At 46.6% G+C, this 24728-nt stretch overlaps 1 protein-coding gene across 1 annotated transcript in view; it reads left to right on the forward strand.

Moving 5' to 3' along the window:
* Positions 1-24728, forward strand: part of LOC142578087 (uncharacterized) — a 72818-nt gene that overhangs the window by 26882 nt on the left and 21208 nt on the right. The window contains exons 3-6 of the mRNA XM_075687505.1: positions 839-1040; positions 4271-4374; positions 14010-14212; positions 15856-16024. Coding sequence (XP_075543620.1) covers positions 839-1040; positions 4271-4374; positions 14010-14212; positions 15856-16024 — 678 coding nt within the window. The remainder of the gene's footprint in view (positions 1-838; positions 1041-4270; positions 4375-14009; positions 14213-15855; positions 16025-24728) is intronic.

The following is a 24728-nucleotide window of genomic DNA, read 5'->3' on the forward strand; positions in this document are numbered from 1 at the left end:
CAGCCATCCTTCTGTACCTTTTCAATATCAAGTGCCTTGTAGACAGCCCTTTCTGAAGCAACATTAAAATGTAAATGTAGCTAATGAGCCATGAAAATCTGATTACATGTCGATCAACAAATATCGCTGGTTTCTCAGCAGAAAGATATACCGGTAGAGCGACATAAATGTCGCTATAACTCGCGAAAATAACCACTAAACTGACAACACAGCAGTCCTGCCGTATTTGAATGGCCGATAAACTGACGTGCGCCTCCAGTGGGCGCGAGAAAAATCTGTGCGCACCCTGTAGTGTATCTGCCCTCTCACTAGGACACGCAACGCTTCTTTCTCCATACAACATGGGACTGGATGTGCACCGGCACCATTTTCTGATTGAATGGTTGTCGGAACGCGGCTACATCCGTCCCTGGCAGAAAACGCTGCCCGTGCACTGGTGCTTTTCTCTGAGTGCGCCGAACTGGGTCACTATTTGTAATCCTGTGTGTACTCCCGCGTGTTCGCAGTATTCCCTTGCTCACGTTTCACTTCACCGTTTCCACTGCCCCTAATGTAGGGTAGCAAGCGGAACAATCATCTGGTTTAATTGCCTGTCTTTCCTTCCTTTCCTTCCTTGTTTCCTGTCTCGGTCTCTCTCTCTCTTTGTAGCAGGTGTTTGCGTCAGATGACTAGTCGAGACAGCATCAATTTCTGCAACACTTTATAAGGAGCCCTACTAAATCTTGCGTGAATGTAACGTCAATAAATGATGTGTTCCTAAAAAAGGCCTGCACGAATGTCCGAACAATGTCGCAGCATGAAACAACGCGTCAGCTTTCCTTTTTCCAAATATCTGCAGGTTGGTGATGGCGTGAGCCTCACACGTGCTCAGGTGTTGTCTGGCATGGAACGCTACGCTGTGGGTTTCCGGCAGCATGGCATGCTTCCAGGGGACCGGGTATGCATTCACATGGACAACGGAGTAGAAAATCTCTTAGCCATGTATGGCTGTGTCCTTGCTGGAGCCACCATTGTGTTAGCCAAGACGTCGCTCACGGAACGTAAGTACAGAAGTTTTACGGCGTAAATTTCCAGCGTATTGTTTTTACTAGACACATGCTTTCTATACAAATTGTCTTAAAGAAGTGTCGTTGGAAGCCATTTGCTAATGATTGCGCCAGGAAATATTTTGGCAAACCAACGCTACAGCCTGTATGAAAACTTCATCTCATACGCTAAATTGTTGATACGGTCAAGACCTTTTAAAGAATAATCCTACTCCACATTGGGCGCTTCCCTTCCACTTTTGTTTCCTAGCTGACATACTGTGATACCCTTTGAACAGCAACATATTCATGTCTACGACGCTCCTTGCACACCCGTCTATTCAAGTGCGTAGTCACCGGAATTCCCTGGATGTGTTTTGGAGGGAAATTATGTTGAAATTATTAAAGTGCTACGACGGTGGGAGGAGTGCTGTCGGGTGTTTAAACTACCGGAAATTCCAGGACAGAAACGCTTGGAGGCGCAAATTGTGCTTCCCAAAATAAAAATACAAAAAGAAAGTCAGCAGCTTAGCTTAGGTATAGTGGATGCATGGTGAGTGACTTCGAGTATGGAGCGATCAATTCCAGCAGGCGTTCAACTAGCGCTCCTTATCAAGGACACCACTTCTTTCTTTATGGAAATTATGAAAATTACAGTGTTACGAGTTATGTAATTTGTTCCATGCTAGTTATCTATGAACAAGAACAATATTCTTGTTGTAATGAGCTTGGATATGTGACACTGTTTACATTATAAAAAAGCTGTGAAACTGATGAATTCTTAGCGGTGGATGCACATATTAATCAAGAAAGTTCGTAAATTTCATGCAAAAACTGCCGTATAAAACAGGTGAAACCCGGTTACTCGAAACAATTTGTCAGCTTCCGCTAAAATATTCACACGCGCTTACATGCGCCGACACGCCCTGGTCCTGTTGTGCTCTTCCATGTCGGTGTTCTTTTTTTTATTTTTTTGCTGCTATGTAAAATCAATGACCCGTATCAACCACCTCGCACCCAAAATCTTTCAACTCCTATGTTATCATTGATTCTATCTGTTGACCACGTTCTCTACGAATCGTCTGTAATCTGATTGCGTCCGCAACGAGAATAGTACGGCACGTTTTGTAAGGCGCACTGGAACCATAGACAAATCATGTATTGATAACAGACGCGATTGAACTGCAGATAAAGTTTTGCCATCGTCGACTGATCATGATGCCAAACTTGCGCTTTAGTGTTACCTGCTTTTCCGTGCTCTTGGCCTGTAATGAACACTAACAGTTCTGCGAATGTTTCTTTATTTCCTCCTCCCAAAAAATGGCAAAATGTTGAAATACCGTTCACTATGGGAGGTCCAGTGCTGTGATGAGTCGGCAACCTTAATGCAATAACATTATATGACACATTAGCTAGAAAAGCCGGCGTTGTCCGTAATGAGTGGTAAGAAAGATCATCATTAGTGACGACCTTAGCGTCTCATCATTAGAAGCTAACAAAACAAGTACACCATGGACAACACAGGGGAAATTACGTATACATAATAATTGAATTAAAGAAATGATAAATTGATGCAAATTAAAGTGGATAAAAAAGAACTTGCCGCAGGGGAGGGGGTGGGGTGGAAGATCCCACGCCTTCGCGTGACGCTTGCGGTGCTCTAGCAATTGAGCTACCGCGGCGCCGTTTTTCCATAAACTTTCTGGGGTATTTATGTGTTACTACTAGCCGTGTTTGTCAGCACCACCACTCACAAACCTTGGCTTAACGTTGCCGGATTCATTAATTAACGTTGCCGGATTCGAGACCCTCATGATGTAATGAATGACAAGAAAGGGGTTTTCCGAGGCGCTCGATTTTCAATATTCATATCATAAGAACCTAAGAAACAAAGACACCAAGGACAACACAGGGGAAATCAGGTCTACTTATTATTTGAAATAAAGAAATAACAAATTTATACAAATTAAAGTGGATCATAAAAGAACTTGCCGCAAGTGGGGAAAGATGCACTTTGCACTCGAGGCACTTCGCGTGTATTCGCGGAGTTCGTTCACACTCGCAAAAAAATTTCTGTAGTACGTATTGAGTAACATAAATGACTTTCAGAAGTTTCTCATGCTGCTCTACAATTTGCTAATTCACACTTTTCATCCAATTACGAAAATTCGCAATTTGATTAAATAGTTAAGACTAATTATTTAATTAGGCTGATTCAAAAATTAATGTGAATGCCTCCAAGCGACGGCAAACAACATTACCTTGATCCCGTTCAGCTAACATTTGCATATTTCTTAATTCTAGTCCAAGTAAAGTGAAGCACCCTGTATAGGTAGCAGTTTTTATCAGCAGCGCTCTTGGACGCAAAATGTTAATCGATAGCGCAGCTCTCAGGCGCCCTGTACTGCGTTGAGCGTCGGTTTCGTCGGCGTCGCTCAGCGTGGCCGAAGGAACGAGCGCAGTGGAGAATGAAAGAGCGAACGTGGAGTCCACCGGTAGATGAAAGAGTTCGAGAGCGAAGAGAGTGCGAGGAGAAAAGGGGAAGTGGTAGGTGCAACGGTAGCATGAGGAGGAAAACGGATCGCGAGCGTACGTCGGCAAGCTGAGAAGGAAAGTGGAGGGCCGCACGAGACATGCTTTACGGCGGAGACGAGGCACGCGGCGAGCGCGTCGATTGACACCTTATATGGAAACAAAGCCCAAACGTTGGCGTCGGGCCCATTTCATATGCTCTACTGCCCTTGCGCCGCCGCCGCTAGAAAATTCTCTCCACGCGAGCCAAGCGGTGTCGTGTCCAGGTTGTCTTTCTGAACAATAAGCAACACAACCGGTAGAATTGCTTTGTCAGCGGCGGCTGCTAAACGAGCTGCCTGAGCAAAGGCCAAACCCCGCCACCGAGAGAAAACTGTCGGTCAGAGTCAAAATCGTTATCATAATATATCAGGAATTCAAAACACCTAAAGAGCTGCTCGAGAAATTTACATTACGTACTATCGTAATCGTCGTTAAAATTTTTTGTCTCTTCTGCCTCGGTAACTTTGCTACGACCTTTAACAGCTCATTAACAGGTGACAAAGACTTATTGCTTTACATCGTGACCCCGTCAGAAAGCAGCCATCGCACATGGCACTCTTACCCGCTTCCTATTTATCTGCTGAACAATAGGCAAGCCACTTTGCGATCCTTGAAGGTGGGCAGTGACGCACAACTGAGGATTTGTTTGGTGATGTGTCGCCTTTTTGCAGGAGAACTCCGCTATCAAGCAGAAGACAGTGATTGTACGCAAATGCTCACTGAAGGGCACTATACAAAAAAGGCCAAGGCAGCAGTTGCAAATATGAATATGAAAGTAAGTATCCACGCCTTGCAACTTTTGCTCGCGTGTTTATTTTTGGAACAAGTGCATAAATGCTTCTGTCCTTTTAAACTAAATAAAACCGTCAAGTTAAAGTTCACTTTCACAGCAAAACGATTCGGTTCCGGAGAATATTAGCGGTTTCACCTGTCGTGCAATTTAACATGACAACATGAAGCTCTCGCTTACGCATAAAAAATAGTTTTCACTAGGGCAGCTTCATAAGTTTTCTAGAGCAAATAGGTTAGTTACAAACTCGTAGCACATAGAAAAATAAATTTAGTTGTAGATCACATTTCTAGGCATTGTATTCTACACTTGCTAGCAAGTCTGGAGACTGCAAATCACAAGAATTTTGCGTTTTTTTTCTTGTCAAATAGAGATATGGGCGGAAATCGAGTATATCGCATATGCGCTCGTGTTCAACAAATGCATGAAGAAAATTACACATTGCACGGCTGTGCCAGAAGAAATTTCAATTTATTATGGCTGTGCTCTCTCCATGTTTCCTACCGACGGTACATCACTGTTAAAATCAATGGGGATTATCATTATGATCAACTTTCGTATTTGCTGCTGTGATGTTCCAATTAACACTGCCTTGAATATTAAAGGGCGTCATCTTAGGCCTGGAAATTTTTGTGGCACAACTAATTCGGTGCCTCCATGGACTGCATCTATTTTCTGTTGGAACCCTTTATATCACCTTTATAGGAAAACATTCACCTGCTCCTCAGTGAATGGCAAGGGTGGCAAACATACTTAAGCAGAATGTGTAAGATACGGTGGCATCATTGGCAATGGGCAACACCTGCATAATCTGGTGAAAGTGTATTGTTCTACTTGTTTCTTTGCTGTGGTTTTATAGAGGTTCCAGAAGTTACGTTATTCAACACTTTTGGTCGTATTCATATGTCCAATAGTTCGTGTTCTTCGGCTCCAGTTTACGGCAGTGTATAAGAACACTGCTATTTAGTCACGCCAGGCGTGATGAGCTTCTTGGGACAAGTGCTAAAGGGATAAGTTTTAAGTGCGCTCGGGGGAAGGAGCTCTCGGTCGAAGTATGTCTTTCCCTAGTAATGGAAGTCTATCTTTATTGTTTAACCAGTTTAGTAGATTTTATTCTCTGCGAACTCTGGAATTTCAAAAGCAATTGTAGTGACTTTCTGAATTGCGAACTCTATTTTCTATACCTTAAAAGACAAATGATACTAATACAGTGCGCACAGAAGTTGACATATTTTAGGAGATTCTAGAATGTTATACATGGTTCCTCCAAACCGCGCCTTCATCAGGCGCTACTTGTACCCCTCCTGTGAATAAATTAAAATTATTACACTCTTATTTCGTCTTCTTTTATTACGAAAGTGAGAGTGCAGGCGAAACGTTTAAGGAGCAGCACATCGGTTTGTAGGATATTTTGCTGGGGGAGTATACATTGATGACAATGTAAGCGGATCGTCCAGGGCGGCTGCCGGAAATGGTGGTGTCAGCGATGACCACCTACAGGAAACGCATCGGGCTGCCTACAGTCTAAGGCAGCGAATGCATCCATGTCTATTCGTTCAGCAGCGAGGAACCTTCCGATGATGATGACTCCGAAATTTTGCGGAACCGCAAGGCGAGGAACACAAGGTCCTCTCCGTCCTCCAGTACATAAACTATTGGGCCCACCTGGAACCCAGACGCCAACACCATTCTGGTTAAGCCTGTGATATCCAACGGTAACATGAAGCGGCTTTTTTATATTTAGCAATACTGTAAGCGTTTTTACAGTCTCACACAGGAGTGGGTCACAATTATAACAACAAAACATTGTTGATCAAAACAGAAGAAAGCAATGAAATACGCTAATTATTACAATTCAAAGATATAACATGCAAACAGAACGACAGAGCCAAGCAAACAGTACAAGGCAGATAATACAGGGAAGTGGTAAGAGCTACGAACAATTCAGATGTGGTGGGAAATGGCCAAAACACAGTTGCGCAACGCAACGTTGTAGCGAAGCAGTAAGTAATCGCAAACAGACCTAATCATAAAAAAGTGCACGTATCTTGGTTTTTATTTAGCAATAATTTTTATTTAGCAATACTTTAGAAATAGCAATATTTAGCAATAGGCACTCTGCCTCGACTCAGTTGGAGACAATGCGCCGTATGAAATCATGGACATTTGAGTGAACATCCGCAAAAACCTACCAGCCGTTTATGTTCTGCATGCGGGTGCAAAGTAACAGATCTACGCGAAGTAACAGATCTTGATGGCATGCAGTGGCACTCTCACATCCTGCAAGGCTCTGATGGCATCACCGATGTCATATACAACGTTGACTTGGTCACCCTCAGCAATTACTCGTCGATTCTGGTTAAAGCAGCGAGCATTCGTGACGACATTGTTGATTTTGTCCACCTGTGCAACTCTCGTTGCGTGCAGATTGGGTTCAAGGGCAATTGTCTTCCGTCGACCGTTAAGATATGCTAGTTCGACATCCTCACCTGCCTTTCATTCCGAAGCCTCTGCAATGCCGAAAATGCATGAAACTAGGACACGTGAGCAGGGTCTGTGAGGGAGAACAAGTGTGCCCCCGCTGCGCTGAGCCATACGCCGCGCATAAATCTGCCACCACTGTCATGAAATTTCCAAGCTGCCACGGATCTCACGACGCTTCATCGAAGGAATGCCCAGCAAATAAGAAGCAAATGGATGTCTTAAAAAAGCTGGCAATGGATAATTGCTCTCATCACGAAGCCGTCGATAAAGTTAGGAAGCGATGCTTCCGTTGCCTACGTTCTTCAAGGGAAGCTTCTGCCTCTATGACACGTAGCCCACATTCGCCATCACCTCCACCACTGCCACCGCGGCAACCCATATCAGAAAGGTTTACAAAAGACAAGGGCGCTGAGAAGAATACGTTTACCGAAGCCTGGTCCGCGATGAAAAAACGGCAACACCACACAGAATCACTGCCTTCCAATGGAAGTGTACCACCCAGGGCATCTCCTGCCCCTTAATTTACTAAAGAGTATCGGCAAGTTCTTATGGTGCGATCACTAATGAATACGATTCCAATTTTACTGAATAAGCTGCAGACGCCGACAGCACAAAGCGTATTGCAAATTCTGGTGCAGCGAGTCTATTACTTCCAAGTGACATATAAGCACTGTGGCTCACCGAATACTATCTTTTCGCACTGCAGTTAGAAGTGCGACGAATTTTAAATGGACTACCAGAGGCGTGAAGACCCGCATCTCATAATTGTGCCAAATCGGCTTCAAGAATCATCTTCCAATAAAATTTATTTACGAACTGGATGTATCAACTCCTTACAGATTTTATCCTGATGCGAGGAACAGAGCCACGTCCTCCTTTACTGCAAAACGAACTTTATCTGTGTTTCGCATACTGTTTAGCATTATGAATACAACGAATACGTTTGCCTCCGCGTTAGAAAAGAAAGCGTGCGCAGCTTGCACTGGAGGTGCAAGGCTAGAGTCAACAGCGGAGCTTATGATCACTAGCTCTTACGTGGCTTGCCTAAGTTATTTGTACGTTTTGCGAGAATATGAAAGGTTTTGCCAAGTTGTAGGTAGGCTTGACTGAGTCGTTTTAAGGCTCTCTGAGGTTATCGTAGGCTTGGCTAAGTTGTTTCTAGGTTTTGCACATTTATGCTAGGTGTTCCTAAGTTGTCTCGACGGGCTTGCTGCTGCAAGTTTTCAAGCAGTCGCGGGCTACGATCGCTTTCTCGGCAACGTCGAGCGTTCCGACGCCGACTGTCGCGATCCCTGGACTGAAACTCAGGATCCTGGAATCGCCGTCGCCTCTTCTCTGCCGCAGCTTTGGTGCGGTGTTCTCAATCAGCTTGGCGGCGACGCATCGCTTCCGGCTTGGCAGTACAGCGCTCTCCCTGGTAAGCCGCTTCTTCTTCGGGCGTGCGGACTTTCTTAGGTCTTTCCATGTCAGCAGCACGTACGCACTTGTAGAGGAGGCGAGAGGTGTGCTGCCGTGCGAGCAGTTCCGAGTTTTTACTCACCTGTAACCTTACGACTCAGCCCTACGCGCGTGGCGGGCGCCAGGTGGGGACATGGCTCGGTGCTCTCGCAGGTGGTTACTAGGTAACGCTACGCGACCCGGCGCAAAGCTGGGCTGAGTTTTCTGGTAACACGCCACGGCGGAACTAAAGCTTTAATAGCTCCGCAGTTAAAGTCTCTTTCACTCTTATTGGTTGTAGCATACCCCCATCAAGGCAGTTTTACTGTGAAAGACTTAATACATATTAAACTGATGGCCTCTGTTCAAACTTTAGCGGAATGAACGTTACGTCACTTATCTCTGATAATGATCACTTCATCATGAACAATGGTTCCCCGACGTATTTAATTCTCAGCCTTATTGACTCGGCTTTATTGTCTCGGAGCCTCTCTCGTTAAATGGTTTTTCGACATCTACACTCATGATGGTGATCACATTGCAACCGACTTAAACATTTATACTCATTCAGTTTTTCCTTCGTGTAGCCTTGAAGACTACAGACTAGACTGTTTACTAATGCAATAACCGTGTCAGGCGGATTTCGTTGGTGGTGTTAACGACACCGTCGCAGAAGCAATGAAAACTGCCAAGTGTTCATTATCGCTAACGTCAAGCCGAACGGATATCGACAGTGAAATAGAGAGACTTCATGCAATTCGTTGGTGTGCAAAACGACAATAAGGACGCACCAAATCAATTGATAATATCAGAGACGCACGATGCATTCATAAGAAATTTAGGCGTCACATCAACAAGCTAGAGAGCGAGGGATGGAAGACATTCTGTGAATCACTCGACCCTCGCAAGCGGCTTTCACAAAACTGAAGGACATTCCATGGTCTATTTTCCTCCACACAACAACGACGCTCATTCGCAGCTTTTGCTCTCTATCTTGGCCTAAGTGAGCTTATGGCTTCGGAGGAATTCTGTGCGAAAACCTAGCAGGCCTTTCAATGCAAATCTTGAGGTAAGGGGCCTTCCTGCGTCTCGGCTAGCAGAAATGGACAAGTCCTTTATCATGGGAGAACTGGAAGCTCCCCTGACGGTTTTCAAACCACCATCCTCTCCAGACTGACGGTGTCACCTATTCTACCCTGGGACACCTTGGACATGAGGCAAGAAGAACGCTTCTGAACAAGTTCAGCAGCTCATGGCACAGAGGTAAAGTTCTCCAACTATGGAATTAAGTCGACTGGTATATTGCCTAAAGCCAGGAAGATCTCTGTTTTGAATTGGCGGAATATCGGTCTATCGCTCTGGCCAGCTGCATCCGAAAGGTGATGGAAAAGATGGTCCTTGCACGTCTAGAATGGTATCTGCAGCTTTGCACTATCTACCCCGCTTCTATGGCAGGCTTTTGTGGGTGGTCGTTCCTCACTTGATAGCGTCATTTATCTGAGAACATTTATGCAACAGGGGAAGAGTTATACGCACACCGCAGTTGCGCTCTTTCTTGATGTGAAAGGCACGTCGAACATGACGCCATGATTAACCGCCTAGAGACCATTGAAATTCGCGGCCATATGCTTCGCTGGTTATTCCACTGTATGTCTCACCGGTCGTTTTTTGTGCAAAAAAAGATGGCCAACAGCTGAATATTACACGTACAACGCTAGGCCTCAGGAAGCAGTATTGAGTCCGACGTTATTGAATGTGACAGTCATTGGACTAGGCGAAGATTTACCTAAAACAATTTACCTCTGGATATACGCAGTTGACATTTGCCTTTGGACTTTCTCTGTCACTCGCCTTCAGGTTCGCGTACGATTGCAGCGGGCAGCAACCTTGACATCTTCATGCCTTCAAACACAACATTTGACTGTATTGACCGAGAAATGTGCATGGATACCATTCACATGTACATCCCTTACACCATACCCAGTCACCATTGATGGGCACATTATCACATATGGAAAGACTAATTTATTCTTGGGTGTAATAATCCACCGAAGCCTTTCCTCGAGCCCTCATTTCACGTGCCTGAAGAAAAAATGTCGTCGATTGCTCAGGTACAGAGCTTCATGTGCGGGAAAATATGGAGCAAACCTGTATACTCAAGGCATCAGTTGTACAGCTCTATTCCTAGGATATATACGCTGGTCTTCCAGTGCCGTCCAGTACGTGGAAGCAAAATGCTCGCACATGGGAAAGCTTGCAAGGCCAAGTATTGGCGCCTGTTTAGGACTTCCTGCTGCGCGTCAACACCTGCAACAATTGGGCTCGCCAACCATTATCCCATTCAAATATACGTTGCTGTGGATTGTCTCAGCACTCACATCCATCATCTTTCCCGCGTCCGCAATCACCACTTGGCGTTCTTGCTCTGGCAGAGGCCTCCTGTCATGTTCTCTGAGGCTATCGCCACCCACTTATATTGCCTTCCATCAGGAAGGCAATATCAGTGGGTGACGATAGTGCCTTCACGCTATTGCTTTGCTACTGGTGGCAATATTGGCACCAGTAGCAAGGCCGTGGTTCCTCTTGTGTTGTTTAGAACAGCCTTAGGGGCCCCTTAGTATTCCGGGTCTACAGAGAAACGCCTGTCACCCAAAAACAGCTCCAGAACAGATGGCGCTGCTGTTAATAAGTCAGACTTACTGGGATCAAATGCACGTTTATATGATTGCTCGGTCTCATATACCAGCTCTTCAGGTGTCGTTGTAATTCAGCCTACAATAACTACAATAAAAAACAAACTGTCACACATGAAATCATCAATGGTGGAAGGGATTTCTGCCCTGCGTGCTACCGTCAAATACGTGCTGCAAGAGACACCTCGAAAACGGATAATCTTTTGCGACTGTAAGAAAGCACTTCAGAGTATGCATTTTGCCCTGTATCACAGCACTCATGAGCAGCTGACATTTGAAATAACAGAAGACCACCATCAAGTTATCGCTAATAGGCATGGAATTATATTCTAGTGAATACGTGGACATACCGGCATTGCTGCTAATGACCTCACCGGCGACGCCGCCCGGTCTGCCCATTTCGAAGCCGACCAGTTCCAATCCCAGTACCCACGCTGCAAGAAAGCTTCATATCGTGGCTAAAGCTATGACACGCAAATACTGCTCTTCTCTCAAACTACTGAGGTGTCAGTTGATATACTAGAACTACCCCTGATGCTACAAGTCCAATCAAAAGTTTCCACCCCTCACGCGACACTATGGGGCCACCTCTGGCTCGGCCTGACATATATGAAGGCCTACTCGATCCGCCTTAGAATTGCGGATACGCCCGTATGTGACTGTTGTGGAAGCATAAGAACTATTCAACACATCCGATGTCTCCATCCCCAGTACGACGACGAGCGTGAAGCTCTCCTGACCGCATTAAATGGGCTAGACTTTAGAGCATTTTCGGAAATGGGGATCCTTGGCCATGGGCGTATCCGTCAATTGCCCAGAAAGTCAAGCAGGCGTTGTTGCAGTATTTCAAGTTGACAGGTCTTGCCGACTGTGTTTAGAGCCGGTGAAAACCTACAGAAATGGGTGAAATCATACTCTCTCTTTCTTTTCCCTTTCTTTTCGTCCCTATACCCCTTCCCCCAGTGCAGAATAGTAGAGCGGACGAGCGTCTGGTAAACCTCCCTGTCTTTCCTCTCCACTGTTTCGCTCGCTCTTTTGACGGGGGAGAGGTGGCGCGATTCCTATGCTGCGTAATTTTGACCTGGGGTAAATGGTACATGTATTTTCGCAGAGGAACGCCAATCTACAGCTATTAGGCATTTTTCAACCAGAAATATTTCTATTTCTGCAAATTCCATTTGGTATGTACATAATGTAGAGTAGACAACGAGAGTAATGTATGTGCCGGTGCAAAATCAGACGCGCCAAAGCTTTTCGAGTAGTTTTGAAAGGTCGTGCAGCATGATGTTGAAAACTGTAAAGGAAAAGAATTGCTGCTGCCATTCAACTGTAATTTACAAGTTGCGTGAACTAGGGCTGTCACAAAGTTTAATTGGTATGTTGTCTTCAAATACAGATGAGGAGCGTAGAACGCACATAAACAAATGGACATAGTGCCATGTCTATGCTCATGTGCGTGCTATTGTCCTAGTCGGTAAGCAGTAAACTAGTCTAATGATCTAATTTACAGTTCTAGGGTTTGGTGCCAGTCTATTTCTATTACGGTGCGTTTTGGGGGTTGTGCTGAGCGCAGTTGTTTGGTACATGTGGAGTAGAGTGGCACAGCATAAAAGACAGCATATATAATATAGACAACAGACACAGCGCTGACCTACTGGTTATCAGTAAGCGTTGTGTCTGTCGTCTACCCTATCAGCATCGCCTTTGAAGCTGTTGGGTTTGTTTCACTGGTACGCCCTGCGTTTGGGAGTGAGTGCATGCGCCTCTACGAGTGACAGCCAACGTGTGTATAAGTACAGCTATCATGCATTGCTTCATGTGAGGTACTATACAAATATTTTTGAAGCCTCCCTCGAAAAGGCGCCTTGCTATATATACAGACCGAACTTACATGCTCCTCGGGGCGGAGTGAGGGATCCTGCGCAGACATGCGATGCCGAACGACCGTGCAAGCAGGCTAAACCTCATGTATGCTTTCTGGCTGACACTCTGTCTAGTTATCCGAGGACCATTTTCTCCGTTGTTTTCTCACGGAATAATATAATTTAAATAAAACAATTAAAATGTGCCTCTTGCGTTTTTCGCTATCCTGATTTACATATTGAAATGCTGGTAGCACGTTGGCTTGTTTAGTGTAGGCACTCTATGGGCATTGTCTGCTTTATGTGTTCTATACTAATCTGTTGATAGTGTTTCAGACCACCTTCTTCTAGGCGTTCCTCCTACCTTCGCGATCTGGCACTGTTCTGCGCTTTAAAATGTTTTGTACAGCTTTGAATCCGTGCATGCTGAGTGAATATTCAATCTTTCGAGAAAGCGTGTCTTGAGGTCCTGGGTTCTTAGGTAGCTGATGTGTAGTTCATGTCAGAAACAGCAGTTGAATTAAGCCGCCAAGTCCCTCTGTTAGGTCTCTTAAGTCCATCTGAAATAAAGTGTGTCATGGTGTGATTACGTCTTGCCTATACGCAAAGTGAACGTGAAGGGAACATCAAATTTGCCCGGCTGAGGCAGTGTGTAGTTGACTTTTTAAATAGCCACGGGGTTTTAGTCGGTATTTGCACGTACTTGTTATGCGTACACGTGTGGTTTCTTCTTAGAACGGTCTAGCTTGTATTGTTCGTTTATAATTTGATTTAATTTCTATATAGGAACATGCTGACTCGCTTTGTCCCCGGGGCTTGCGAAACGTCCATCTATAAAGAAACGAATTTTTCTCCGCATTATTCTATTATGTCCTGGTGTGTACTCTTTGTCCTTCTTTGGTAATGGGCACAACGGGTCAGCATGTGGTACGTCTTTCTTCAAGGCGTGACCAATACACCTATGTGCGATGTTGTCTTCGTTAACAAGCAACCAACAAGCTTTGTTTCAGGCGGTATCCCATAGGTTTGGTGTAAAGGTAGTGCCAAGGTATATCGATGGCGTTTAGTCATCTCCTGTAAGCGTCAGTTGTATCGACTAATGTTAGGTGTGATAGCTCATGCTCGACTGCTCTCGCACTTGCAGGCTCTCTTTTGCATGGGACATGCAGCCGGCTTCGTGTCAGCTTCCGAGTTTTCGAAACTGGACGAGCAACAGTTCCGCGAGTGCCCCATTGACGACACTCGCGGCACTGTGCTCGCTGTGTGCTACACGTCTGGAACCACGGGAATGCCGAAGGGCGCAGAAATCACGCACTGCAACTACGTGGCTTTTTTTTACACGGCGAGGTAAGACAGGTACTCATATTTACAGACGACAAAGTCATTAGATGAGCAATGCTGCACATAATAAAGAAGACTATAGCGGTGTAATTTCTTAACACTTGGTACAAAATGGGATTAGAGAGAAGGGCGTAAAGCAGCAGTTAACCCGTCCATCTTCGGACAAGAGAGCTATGATGATAGAAGTATTTATATTGAGTAAACAGTTGTGTGCATCAATTCCATAACGTCGAAAGTGCCAACAGAGCTTTAGCTCAGACGCTTAATTCGACGAATAAATAATAAATTCGAGGCAGAAATAAATCAAAGAATTCGCGTCACAAAATAAAACCGCGGAATTTCAATGGTGAATTGAGCTTGCTAACCAGCTATATGCCGTTTCTTTAGAAGGAAAACGAAAATTCAGATGGGCTCTAAACCCCTAATAGCACACCTAGCCAAAGAACTACCGGTGAATATGCATGCAGGCTGCTCTCGGGAAAACTGTGAAAAAAGTTGGAGGCTATTCTGTGAACGACGACTGTGTAATTTACCAATCAATGAGTAACGCTAACAACCAGGTCACACGGCAGTGCAACGTAAATGATATCCTAAACTAATGCAATCATTGGCTATTAGTTCTAAATCCCAAGAAATGTAGAGCAATGTATTTCACTCGTTCTGGTAACCCTCTTATTTTTCCGTACACAACTGCTAACACTCGCATTGAGACAGTTAATTCCCTTAACTATCTCGCTATCCCTGTCTCTCAAGATCTTATTTGGCTTCCGCGTGTGTCCAACATCATAACATCATCTGATCTAGTAACAAAACCTTAGCTTTCCTCAGAGGTCAATTACGAAACTCCCCTCCTCATCTCAGACTCATTACATACACGTGTCTAAACGGCCTTATACTCGAATACCCGTCAGCAATTTGGAACCCTCATCAAATTTTTTCCTATAGATGTACTATAGATGTTGCAGAATCGTGCTACATGGTTCTCCCTCTCATCGTATTCATACAACATAAGCATCAAATTATTAAAGCCAGAAACAAGTCTGCCCACCGCCCCCCTTTACTGTCGCCGTCGCATCGCATGTTCATTCGTTACCCTCAAAATATATCATAGTTCTCTCAATCAGATACCTTACATTTTACCAGCAGCACGTATATCACTCCGTACAGGGCGTTCCTTAAGTATTGCTATCCCCCGAATGCATACTCTCACGTTTTCGTCTTCTTTTTTTCCATGCACCACTATTGATTGGAATGGCCTTTCGCACGTGATCGTGGCCTTCACCAATCCACATGCCTTTATTGATGCTGTAAGCGCTCCCCACTCATCTTCAATTCCTAACGTGTCTTCCTTTTTGTGCACCTACCCATTATGTTTATAGCCCCACAGTGAGGCCTTGAAGGCAATGAAGTGAAAGGGAATGGTGAAATTTCAGAACGGTTTGTTGTCTGAAGAAGCACCAGTGGCGCAAATTTCTCTCCTGAACAGTTCCCTTGAGTGCAGCTACTGGGGGGATGTACTTTCCCCCCCTTCAATATAAAAAAATCATCTGTTGTCTTTCATAAACAACACAGTGATAGGTAGGTATCTTCGATGTTGATTTCAACGAACACAGTAAGGAGATCCGCACTCGGTGTCGTTTTTTGTGCAGGTTGCACGTGCCATGGGGGGAAGGAGACATATTTTTTGGCTCGCTACCGATCACGCACCAGTCGGGTTTGGTGTTCCTTATGACATCTGTACTGGATGGTGGTAGTTGCGCTGTTGTGTCGGCCAAGCTTACGCCTACGGAAATCCTGGACACTGTGGATAAGTACAAGGTACCCAATTTTTGAAGTACTGATTTCGTAAACGCAAGCATAAAACTGTCTGGCACATCGCCATTTGGCACATATTGATGTCAACGCATTTTAATGAGACCATGCAGAGAACATTGTGCTTTGCATGTCTGGTACGCGCTCTTTAATTTTGCACATCGGAAGTATTCGCGTGAATATTTTCCAACTAGAACATTTTCTCTTCTTTTAGACGTTGTAGAAACTTGAAAAAAAAATCTAAACATCCCGTGCGGTGCGGGAATGAGTTTTTTCGATGCCCGGTTTATCGGGGGCAAGGAATGCACGTTTGGACAGGTTAAGAACAGAGAGTCGGCTGGCTTTATCCCAATGTAAACGCATATTTTCTGAGTGGCTGCGGTGACAGCCTAGTCGCGCAGACACCGTGACTCCAAGAAAGAACAGGTGGCAATGACCACCATGGCGAGGTAAGGGGAAGGAATCTCGATTTCCTCGAAGCGGGCACAACGTAGTGACAGATGGTCACTACAAGGGCACCCCCCCCCTAGAATGCCGGAGGCTCAGGTGTGCATGGATGAATAAATGAAGCGTTACTGGTCAAGATAAGCTGGTGTCAAGGGCTCGCACGACACTGTCTCTTCCTTGTCGCGAACGCCAATCTTCAAGTTTTATTTGAACACAAAACCAGATAAAAGGGACCTTCATAGGATGGAGTCAATGGTGGCGTGATTAAGTTTAGTTGCAGAAAGGCGTGCTTGGTTGTGTCCCATTGTCGAGAAACTAATAAACACAGGCTGCCCACGGGTGATACGTAGGGGTGCAGACCAAACCTGGTCGAGCCAGGAATGTAGGCTCAGAGCAGCACGGCCGCTGGCTGAGTACCTTGCTTGGTGCCAAAAAACTAGCCTCGTATGCGGATTGCTGACCCAAACAACATCTCCACTGTGCTGACTTGGAGGTTATCCTTGATTGTTGTTCGCAGCCAGAGTAGTAACACGGTTAGCCTTTCCAGCAAGTGCTGTCTGCCGAGCGTGGGTGTCAACCATACCGTTACTCTGTGGGTGGTAGACCGTGGTGTTATGAAGGCGCGTGCAGAGCGGTCCGCCAGGGCCCAAAAGCAGAGCTTTGGAATTGCTGACCTCATTCAGTAGTTATGCTCAAAGGGCAACCGTACCATGACGCCCACATAGCAAGAAATGCTTCCGCCACTCTTTCGGCCGTCATGTGTCGTAGAGGCGTCACCTCAAGTCATCTAGAGTACGCACGTAATAAGTCACGTGCGCCGTGACGAGGTAAGGCTCCCTGGTGTTAGAAACGGCTGTACCGCTTAACACGTGTACCGGCTCACCTTGACTGCTTCACACGATATTTTAAGGTGAAAAATTCAGCGCATAATCCAGGACAACCCGCAAAGAAGAGACGAGACAAGCACTGGCGCTGATCAACAACTGATTGACAGGCTCGGCGTCTTCTTGTCCAGCTTCGAACATCCCTCTTGATCATTGGCAGGACGAACTGGTGTGTGACACGCCTGTGTGTTGCTCTGATGCCGGAATGGCTTAGTCTGTTTAGGCGGTCAATCAATAATTGGCCACCTAAAGTAATGGGGCACGAATGGGTGACGAGCTTCGTGGGATGCGTCTCACGTGACCAATCTCTTTATGTAGAGAAGCGGCACCTCCACAACCTGGAGCGAGGAACCTTTTCGCGAGAATTTGCGCAGCTCAGATTCGTTATGCTGAGAGAACGCTGCAGCATGGAAATCTACTGGGCCAGCAGGCAAACAGCCGATTCACCACAGTGCGTCAGCTGCCTCATTTTCGGCCCCATAGATATGGCGAACGTCCGTAGAAAATTCAAAGATAAAGGGAAGTTGCGCAAGCTCAAGCTCTGAGTATGAGGAACTGTTGTTCTTGGAAAGAAACCTGAATGGCTTTCTTCCGCATGTTTTGGTTTCTGCGAGATGGGCGCTGAAGTCGTGTATGTGGGGAAAGGGATATGGCTTCAGAGTATTGAAAGTACTCAAAGCTCTATAAACACCGCAGGGCGGCCAGTTGCTACTGTCCTGCTTTGGAAACAGATCGAGAGGTGAAGACCTACTAGAGGAAGGAGGAATAAAGCAGAGCTGAAGAATCTGTTCAAACTCACGGTGCGCGACTTCTAACCTGCGTCCAGTGGGCCACTGAAGCCAGGCGGCGACAGGTGGGCCAGTGGTGGTGAGACGATGAGTCACTTTGTGTTTTACAGGTAGCGCATCGTTTCGGGTCTAGGTGAGTGGCGGGTACTCAGGAGGTATATTGTATGTTTAGACGTCAGATGTCACGTTAAGATGTCACGTTATCCTTTAGGCACCGATTGCGAGCATTCCCATCTAGGTTGAAATGGCTGAGGAAGTCCGCTCTCACTATGGAACAGCTGACTTCGGCAATCACAAGTACCTATCTCTGCAAGCGCCGGAGTCTCATGTCTAGCGTTATTCACCGGAGCCCATACGAAGATAGGGCAGTGTTGTTCGCTGCGTGGAGAGTGGGTGCGGACTTGCTGCTTTCGGAATCTGCCGCCGTGGAGGGAACGGTGCGCAGCTCAGCTCCAGCTTTGATGAGGAGGCGGGTTCCGGTGATGCGGTCGCCTACGAAGACTAGGCGGCTTGCTCGAGGGCCGATGTCGCATGCCGCCGTTAAGAAATGGCTGATGTGTTTCCCGTCCACGAACAGGACATAGTGCAGCCACTTGCTTGTGCCCGAAAGCGATGGTGGTACAAGCACAACTGCCGCGGGAAGTCTCGGTGCAGTGCGAGACCGTGAAGCACTGCACCGAGACTTGATGATGGTGGCACCGAAGCTGATCGTCAATATTACCTCCAGTCCTCAGAATCTGCAATGCACTGTAAAGACAGTCGACTGTTTCCTCCTGGCATGAGAGTCGTGTTTCTGAGGCTCTCGCAGTGGCGATAGGTAGCCGTGCCGAAGACGAGCAGTCGCATATACGGTCAGCTAGTGCGGCTGGCCGACCGCAATGATGGCGGATTGTGGTACGCGTTGCAGGAACAGCTTGCGCAATATTGGAATTTGGCTGTCGTATCCGAATTGCTCACCCGGCAACTTACGCAACTGGTGCAGCAGTCGTAACAGTCTTTTGCACCGATTTCCGCGAAGAGGAGCTGTTGGAGTCTGCTTAGTTGCAACGGCTCCAGACGCTGCAGCACTGTGCGTTCGCCGAAGGCGCGCTCGCTAGCAGGTTGTCTATGGCATCGGCGATGTTAGAGGGTAGCGTGGCTACGACATGCGGGTAATTTGCTATCTGTGAGGTGATCAGCCTGTTTCGAGACTCGGTCTCTACGTGCATAAACGAAACTCTAGGTTTCTTGAGCCAAAATCTGGTAAGCAGAAGTTCTGTGACGATGACTGAAGACGGTTATTCAGCGGTGGCGTAGAGGTAGAACACCCGCCTCGCGTGCAAGAGGTCCGTGGTTCGAATCCCGGTGCCGGCAATTTTCCACCGGATTAAAAAAAAACAATCCGCGTGTTGATAAAATTGCACAAACAGGCCTGGAGTGTGGCCTGATCCCGGTGACTAGAATCGGTAACGCACTCCCTCACCAGAGCAGGATTGGCCACCCTGGTGCAGTACTTGGCCACAACCTCCTATGAACACAACAATCAAACCCCGGCCCCTCAGTCCCCAGCAGCTGCGAAGCAACTGACCACGGCGGCGGTCAGACCTGCGACGAAGCAGAGGGTGCTAAGAATCACTGGCTCCGGACAGGCCGCCATTGGAATATGAACCTGGCAACCTTTAACGCTAGAACGTTATCTAGTGAGGCGAGTCTAGCAGTGCTATTGCAGGAATTAGAGGGCAGTAAATGGGATATAATAGGGCTCAGTGAAGTTAGGAGGCCAAAAGAAGCATATACAGTGCTAAATAGCGGGCACGTCCTGTGCTACCGGGGCTTAGCGGATAGAAGAGAACTAGGAGTCGGATTCCTGGTTAATTAGAATATAGCTGGTAACATACAGGAGTTCTATAGCATTAACGAGAGGGTGGCAGGTCTTGTTGTGAAACTTAATAAGAGGTACAAAATGAAGGTTGTACAGGTCTACGCCCTTACATCCATTCATGATGACCAGGAAGTCGAAAGCTTCTATGAAGACGTGGAATCGGCGGTGGGTAGAGTGAAAACTAAATACACTATACTAATGGGCGACTTTAATGCCAAGGTAGGCAAGAAGCAGGCTGGAGACAAGGCAGTGGGGGAATATGGCATAGGCACTAGGAATAGCAGGGGAGAGTTATTAGTAGAGTTTGCGGAACAGAATAATATGAGGATGATGAATACCTTCTTCCGCAAGCGGGATAGCCGAAAGTGGACGTGGAGGAGCCCGAACGGCGAGACTAGAAATCAAATAGACTTCATACTCTGCGCTAACCCTGGCATCATACAAGATGTGGACGTGCTCGGCAAGGTGCGCTGCAGTGACCACAGGATGGTAAGAACTCGAATTAGGTTAGACCTGAGGAGGGAACGGAAGAAACTGGTACATAAGAAGCCGATCAATGAGTTAGCGGTAAGAGGGAAAATAGAGGAATTCCAGATCAAGCTACAGAACAGGTATTCAGCTTTAACTCAGGAAGAAGACCTTAGTGTGGAAGCAATGAACGACAATGTTGTGGGCATCATTAAGGAGTGTGCAATGGAAGTCGGTGGTAACTCCGTTAGGTAGGATACCAGCAAACTATCCCAGGAGACGAAAGATCTGATCAAGAAACGCCAATGTATGAAAGCATCTAACCCTACAGCTAGAATAGAACTGGCAGAACTTTCGAAGTTAATCAACAAGCGTAAGACAGCTGACATAAGGAAGTATAATATGGATAGAATTGAACATGCCATCAGGAACGGAGGAAGCCTAAAAACAGTGAAGAAGAAACTAGGAATTGGCAAGAATCACATGTATGCGTTAAGAGACAAAGCCGGCAATATCATTACTAATATGGATGAGATAGTTGATGTGGCTGAGGAGTTTTATAGAGATTTATACAGTACCAGTGGCACCCACGACGATAATGGAAGAGAAAATAGTCTAGAGGAATTCGAAATCCCGAAGGTAACGCCGGAAGAAGTAAAGAAAGCCTTAGGAGATATGCAAAGGGGGAAGGCAGCTGGGGAGGATCAGGTAACAGCAGATTTGTTGAAGGATGGTGGACAGATTGTTCTAGAGAAACTGGCCACCCTGTATACGCAATGCCTCATGATCTCGAGCGTACCGGAATCTTGGAAGAACGCTAACATAATCCTAATCCATAAGAAAGGGGACGCCAAAGACTTGAAAAATTATAGACCGATCAGCTTACTGTCTGTTGCCTACAAAGTATTTACTAAGGTAATTGCAAATAGAATCAGGAACACCTTAGACTTCTGTCAACCAAAGGACCAGGCAGGATTCCGTAAAGGCTACTCAACAACAGACCATATTCACACTATCAATCAAGTGATAGAGAAATGTGCAGAATATAAGCAACCGTTATATATAGGTTTCATTGATTACGAGAAAGCGTTTGATTCAGTCGAAACCTCAGCAGTCATGGAGGCATTACGGAATCAGGGTGTAGATGAGCCATATGTAAAAATACTGGATGATATTTATAGCGGCTCCACAGCCACCGTAGTCCTCCATAAAGCAAGCAACAAAATCCCAATAAAGAAAGGCGTCAGGCAGGGAGATACGATATCTCCAATGCTATTCACAGCGTGTTTACAGGAGGTATTCAGAGACCTGGATTGGGAAGAATTGGGGATAAAAGTTAATGGAGAATACCTTAGTAACTTGCGATTCGCTGATGATATTGCCTTGCTTAGTAACTCAGGGGACCAATTGCAATGCATGCTCACTGACCTGGAGAGGCAAAGCAGAAGAGTGGGTCTAAAAATTAATATGCAGAAAACTAAAGTAATGCTTAACAGTCTCGGGAGAGAACAGCAATTTACAATAGGCAGCGAGGCACTGGAAGTCGTAAGGGAATACATCTACTTAGGGCAGGAAGTGACGGCGGATCCGGATCATGTGACGGAAATAATCAGAAGAATAAGAATGGGCTGGAGTGCGTTTGGCAGGCATTCCCAAATCATGAACAGCAGGTTGCCGTTATCCCTCAAGAGAAAAGTATATAATAGCTGCGTCTTACCAGTACTCACCTACGGAGCAGAAACCTGGAGGCTTACGAAAAGGGTTCTACTCAAATTGAGGACGACACAACGAGCTATGGAAAGAGGAATGATAGGTGTAACGTTAAGGGATAAGAAAAGAGCAGATTGGGTGAGGGAACAAACGCGAGGTAATGACATCTTAGTTGAAATCAAGAAAAAGAAATGGGCATGGGCAGGACATGTAATGAGGAGGGAAGATAACCGATGGTCATTAAGGGTTACGGACTGGATCCCAAGGGAAGGGAAGCGTAGCAGGGGGCGGCAGAAAGTTACGTGGGCGGATGAGATTAAGAAGTTTGCAGGGACGGCATGGCCACAATTAGTACATGACCGGGGTTGTTGGAGAAGTATGGGAGAGGCCTTTGCCCTGCAGGGGGCGTAACCAGGCTGATGATGATGATGATGATGATGATGATGACTGAAGACGTAATCGTAGCGTCGTCTCTGTGAGCAGCAGTAGGAGCAGCGTCGCTCATGACTAATGTTAGAAAAAAAACGTAAAACTCCTGGGTCACCCCTTGTTGGGAGCTCGGTTTAGCGTAGGCAAAGAATACTCGTTTTGACAGCTTGAGAAAGGAGAGTCGACTGGCTTTATTCAATGTAACAGGGAGTTTACCGAGTGGCTGTGGTAGCGTCACAGTCGAGTAGCCACGCCGTCTCCAGAAAAATGAAGGGGGTAATAAAGCCTGGGGTGAGGCAAGGCGATTCAAACTGGATTTCAGTGCAGTGGGCAAAGCGTAGTGATGGACAGTCGCTATAAATGTAAACGAAACAATTGTGAGCCGCAAGAACATCACGGCGCACCTTGATTGGAAAGACTCGGCGAAATTTGGTAACAAACGACTTCGCTAACCTTTACCTGTCAGGGTAATCAGCTTCGGCCGCATGCCTTGCCCAGTAATGTACTTTCTTCAGAGGCGATGTTCTGAAGAGGTCAATTTCGATGCTACTATTACATTTGCTATGTTTCATGTGGCTCAACCCGTGACACGTCGAAGTAGACGGCTGAAAGCTTTCCTGGTGTTGTGCGAAGATAACGCGCTTGGTACAGCGACCGAGCGTAGTCAGCTGGAACTCCATGGCATGTTTGTGTCATGCAGCAATGCGACGGGCCGGCAAACGACCACGCCGCCTCAGACACCGCAGCATCCACACTGCGGTGGGTTGAGGGGTATTCTGTAAGAATCCGCCTAGTGGACTCTCCATTTCGGCTGCTGGTAATTGGCTAGGGTCGTTCATCCCCTCCTGTCTCGTACAGCTGCTTCCAATCAGCAGCGGCCGAAATGGACTGTCCACTAGGTGGATTCTTACAGAATACCCCCCAGGGCTAAATATAGTCCGACGCGGCGTGAGCGCACGCATACGTTACGTGACGTTCGCAGCAACAACAGCCTTTATAATTTCACCTATGGTTCGATGGACTGGCACAGCCAAGCTAACACGACGCAGCCAACGTGCTCTGACGCACCCGGTGTCTGCGGATGCTCGCCCATGCGCCCGTAGCGTCGTACTATAAACGCCCCTTACGGGTGTGCCACGTCGCAGTAGCACTACAACCAGGCAATGATACTACGGTGAACTCCGGGGTATCTGATGGGCACAGATCTACACCATATCGTGGAGCTGCAGGCAACAATGTTTCCCGTCACGTGACTGAGGTTTCTAATATGATCACTAGAATCGCGTGAGGTATCATTAGAGGTAACTTTCTTATAAATAGGGGAGAGGGAGAAAAAAACTATTGAAATTCATTGCTGGGTTTCTGGCAGGCGGGGTGCCGGAAGGCTAGCCCCACCGGAGTCTCCCTTCCCCAGGCGGCGGCCAGACCTTGAGTCTTGGCGGCGTCATCGGCCAGCCGGACTACCCATATTTGATCATCCAGGCGTTCGCTGAGCAGGATGAAATCGCACTGGTCGGTCGTGGTGATTTTTCTAGGATTGGTTATGTGCTTGATGATGTGCTGTGCTGCGGGGCATGCCCAGATAATTTGGGCGGGATCAGCGCGTGGCCTATTTTGCAGCTCTGTGTCAAGGAATCAGCGTAGACGTGATGATAAATTGATGGTGCATGAAGGTGCGCCGCTGTAGTAGGCGCCGCGTGGTCGATTTATGCTTGTTGAGAGACTCGCAAGGGTTCGGGCATTGCAGACGCACTTTACGGCAGTGCGTGATGATCTGGGTATCGGTGATCATACGCTCGCGTGCGTGGCTGCGCCAGGAGGCTAAGGAATCGGGACCGAGGGCTTGCGGATATTGAGGCCATCTGGAAAGCCGCTGGCCCGAAGAGGAGTGACGTACCCGGAGGATGCTTGCTCGTGCCGCGTCGTAAGCGGCTTCGTAAAAAATTAAATTAAGGGTTTTACCTGCCAAAACCGCGATCTTACGGTGGGGCATGCAATAGTGGGAGATTCCAGAAATTTCGCCGCCTGGGGATCCTTAACGTGCACCTAAATCCGGTGACCTCGTGCTTAGCAGCCGAACACCATAGCAACTAAGCAACAACTGCGGGTGCGGCTTCGGTTTC

The sequence above is a fragment of the Dermacentor variabilis genome, chromosome 4 (genome assembly GCF_050947875.1).
Source record: "Dermacentor variabilis isolate Ectoservices chromosome 4, ASM5094787v1, whole genome shotgun sequence".
Classification (NCBI taxonomy): domain Eukaryota; kingdom Metazoa; phylum Arthropoda; class Arachnida; order Ixodida; family Ixodidae; genus Dermacentor; species Dermacentor variabilis.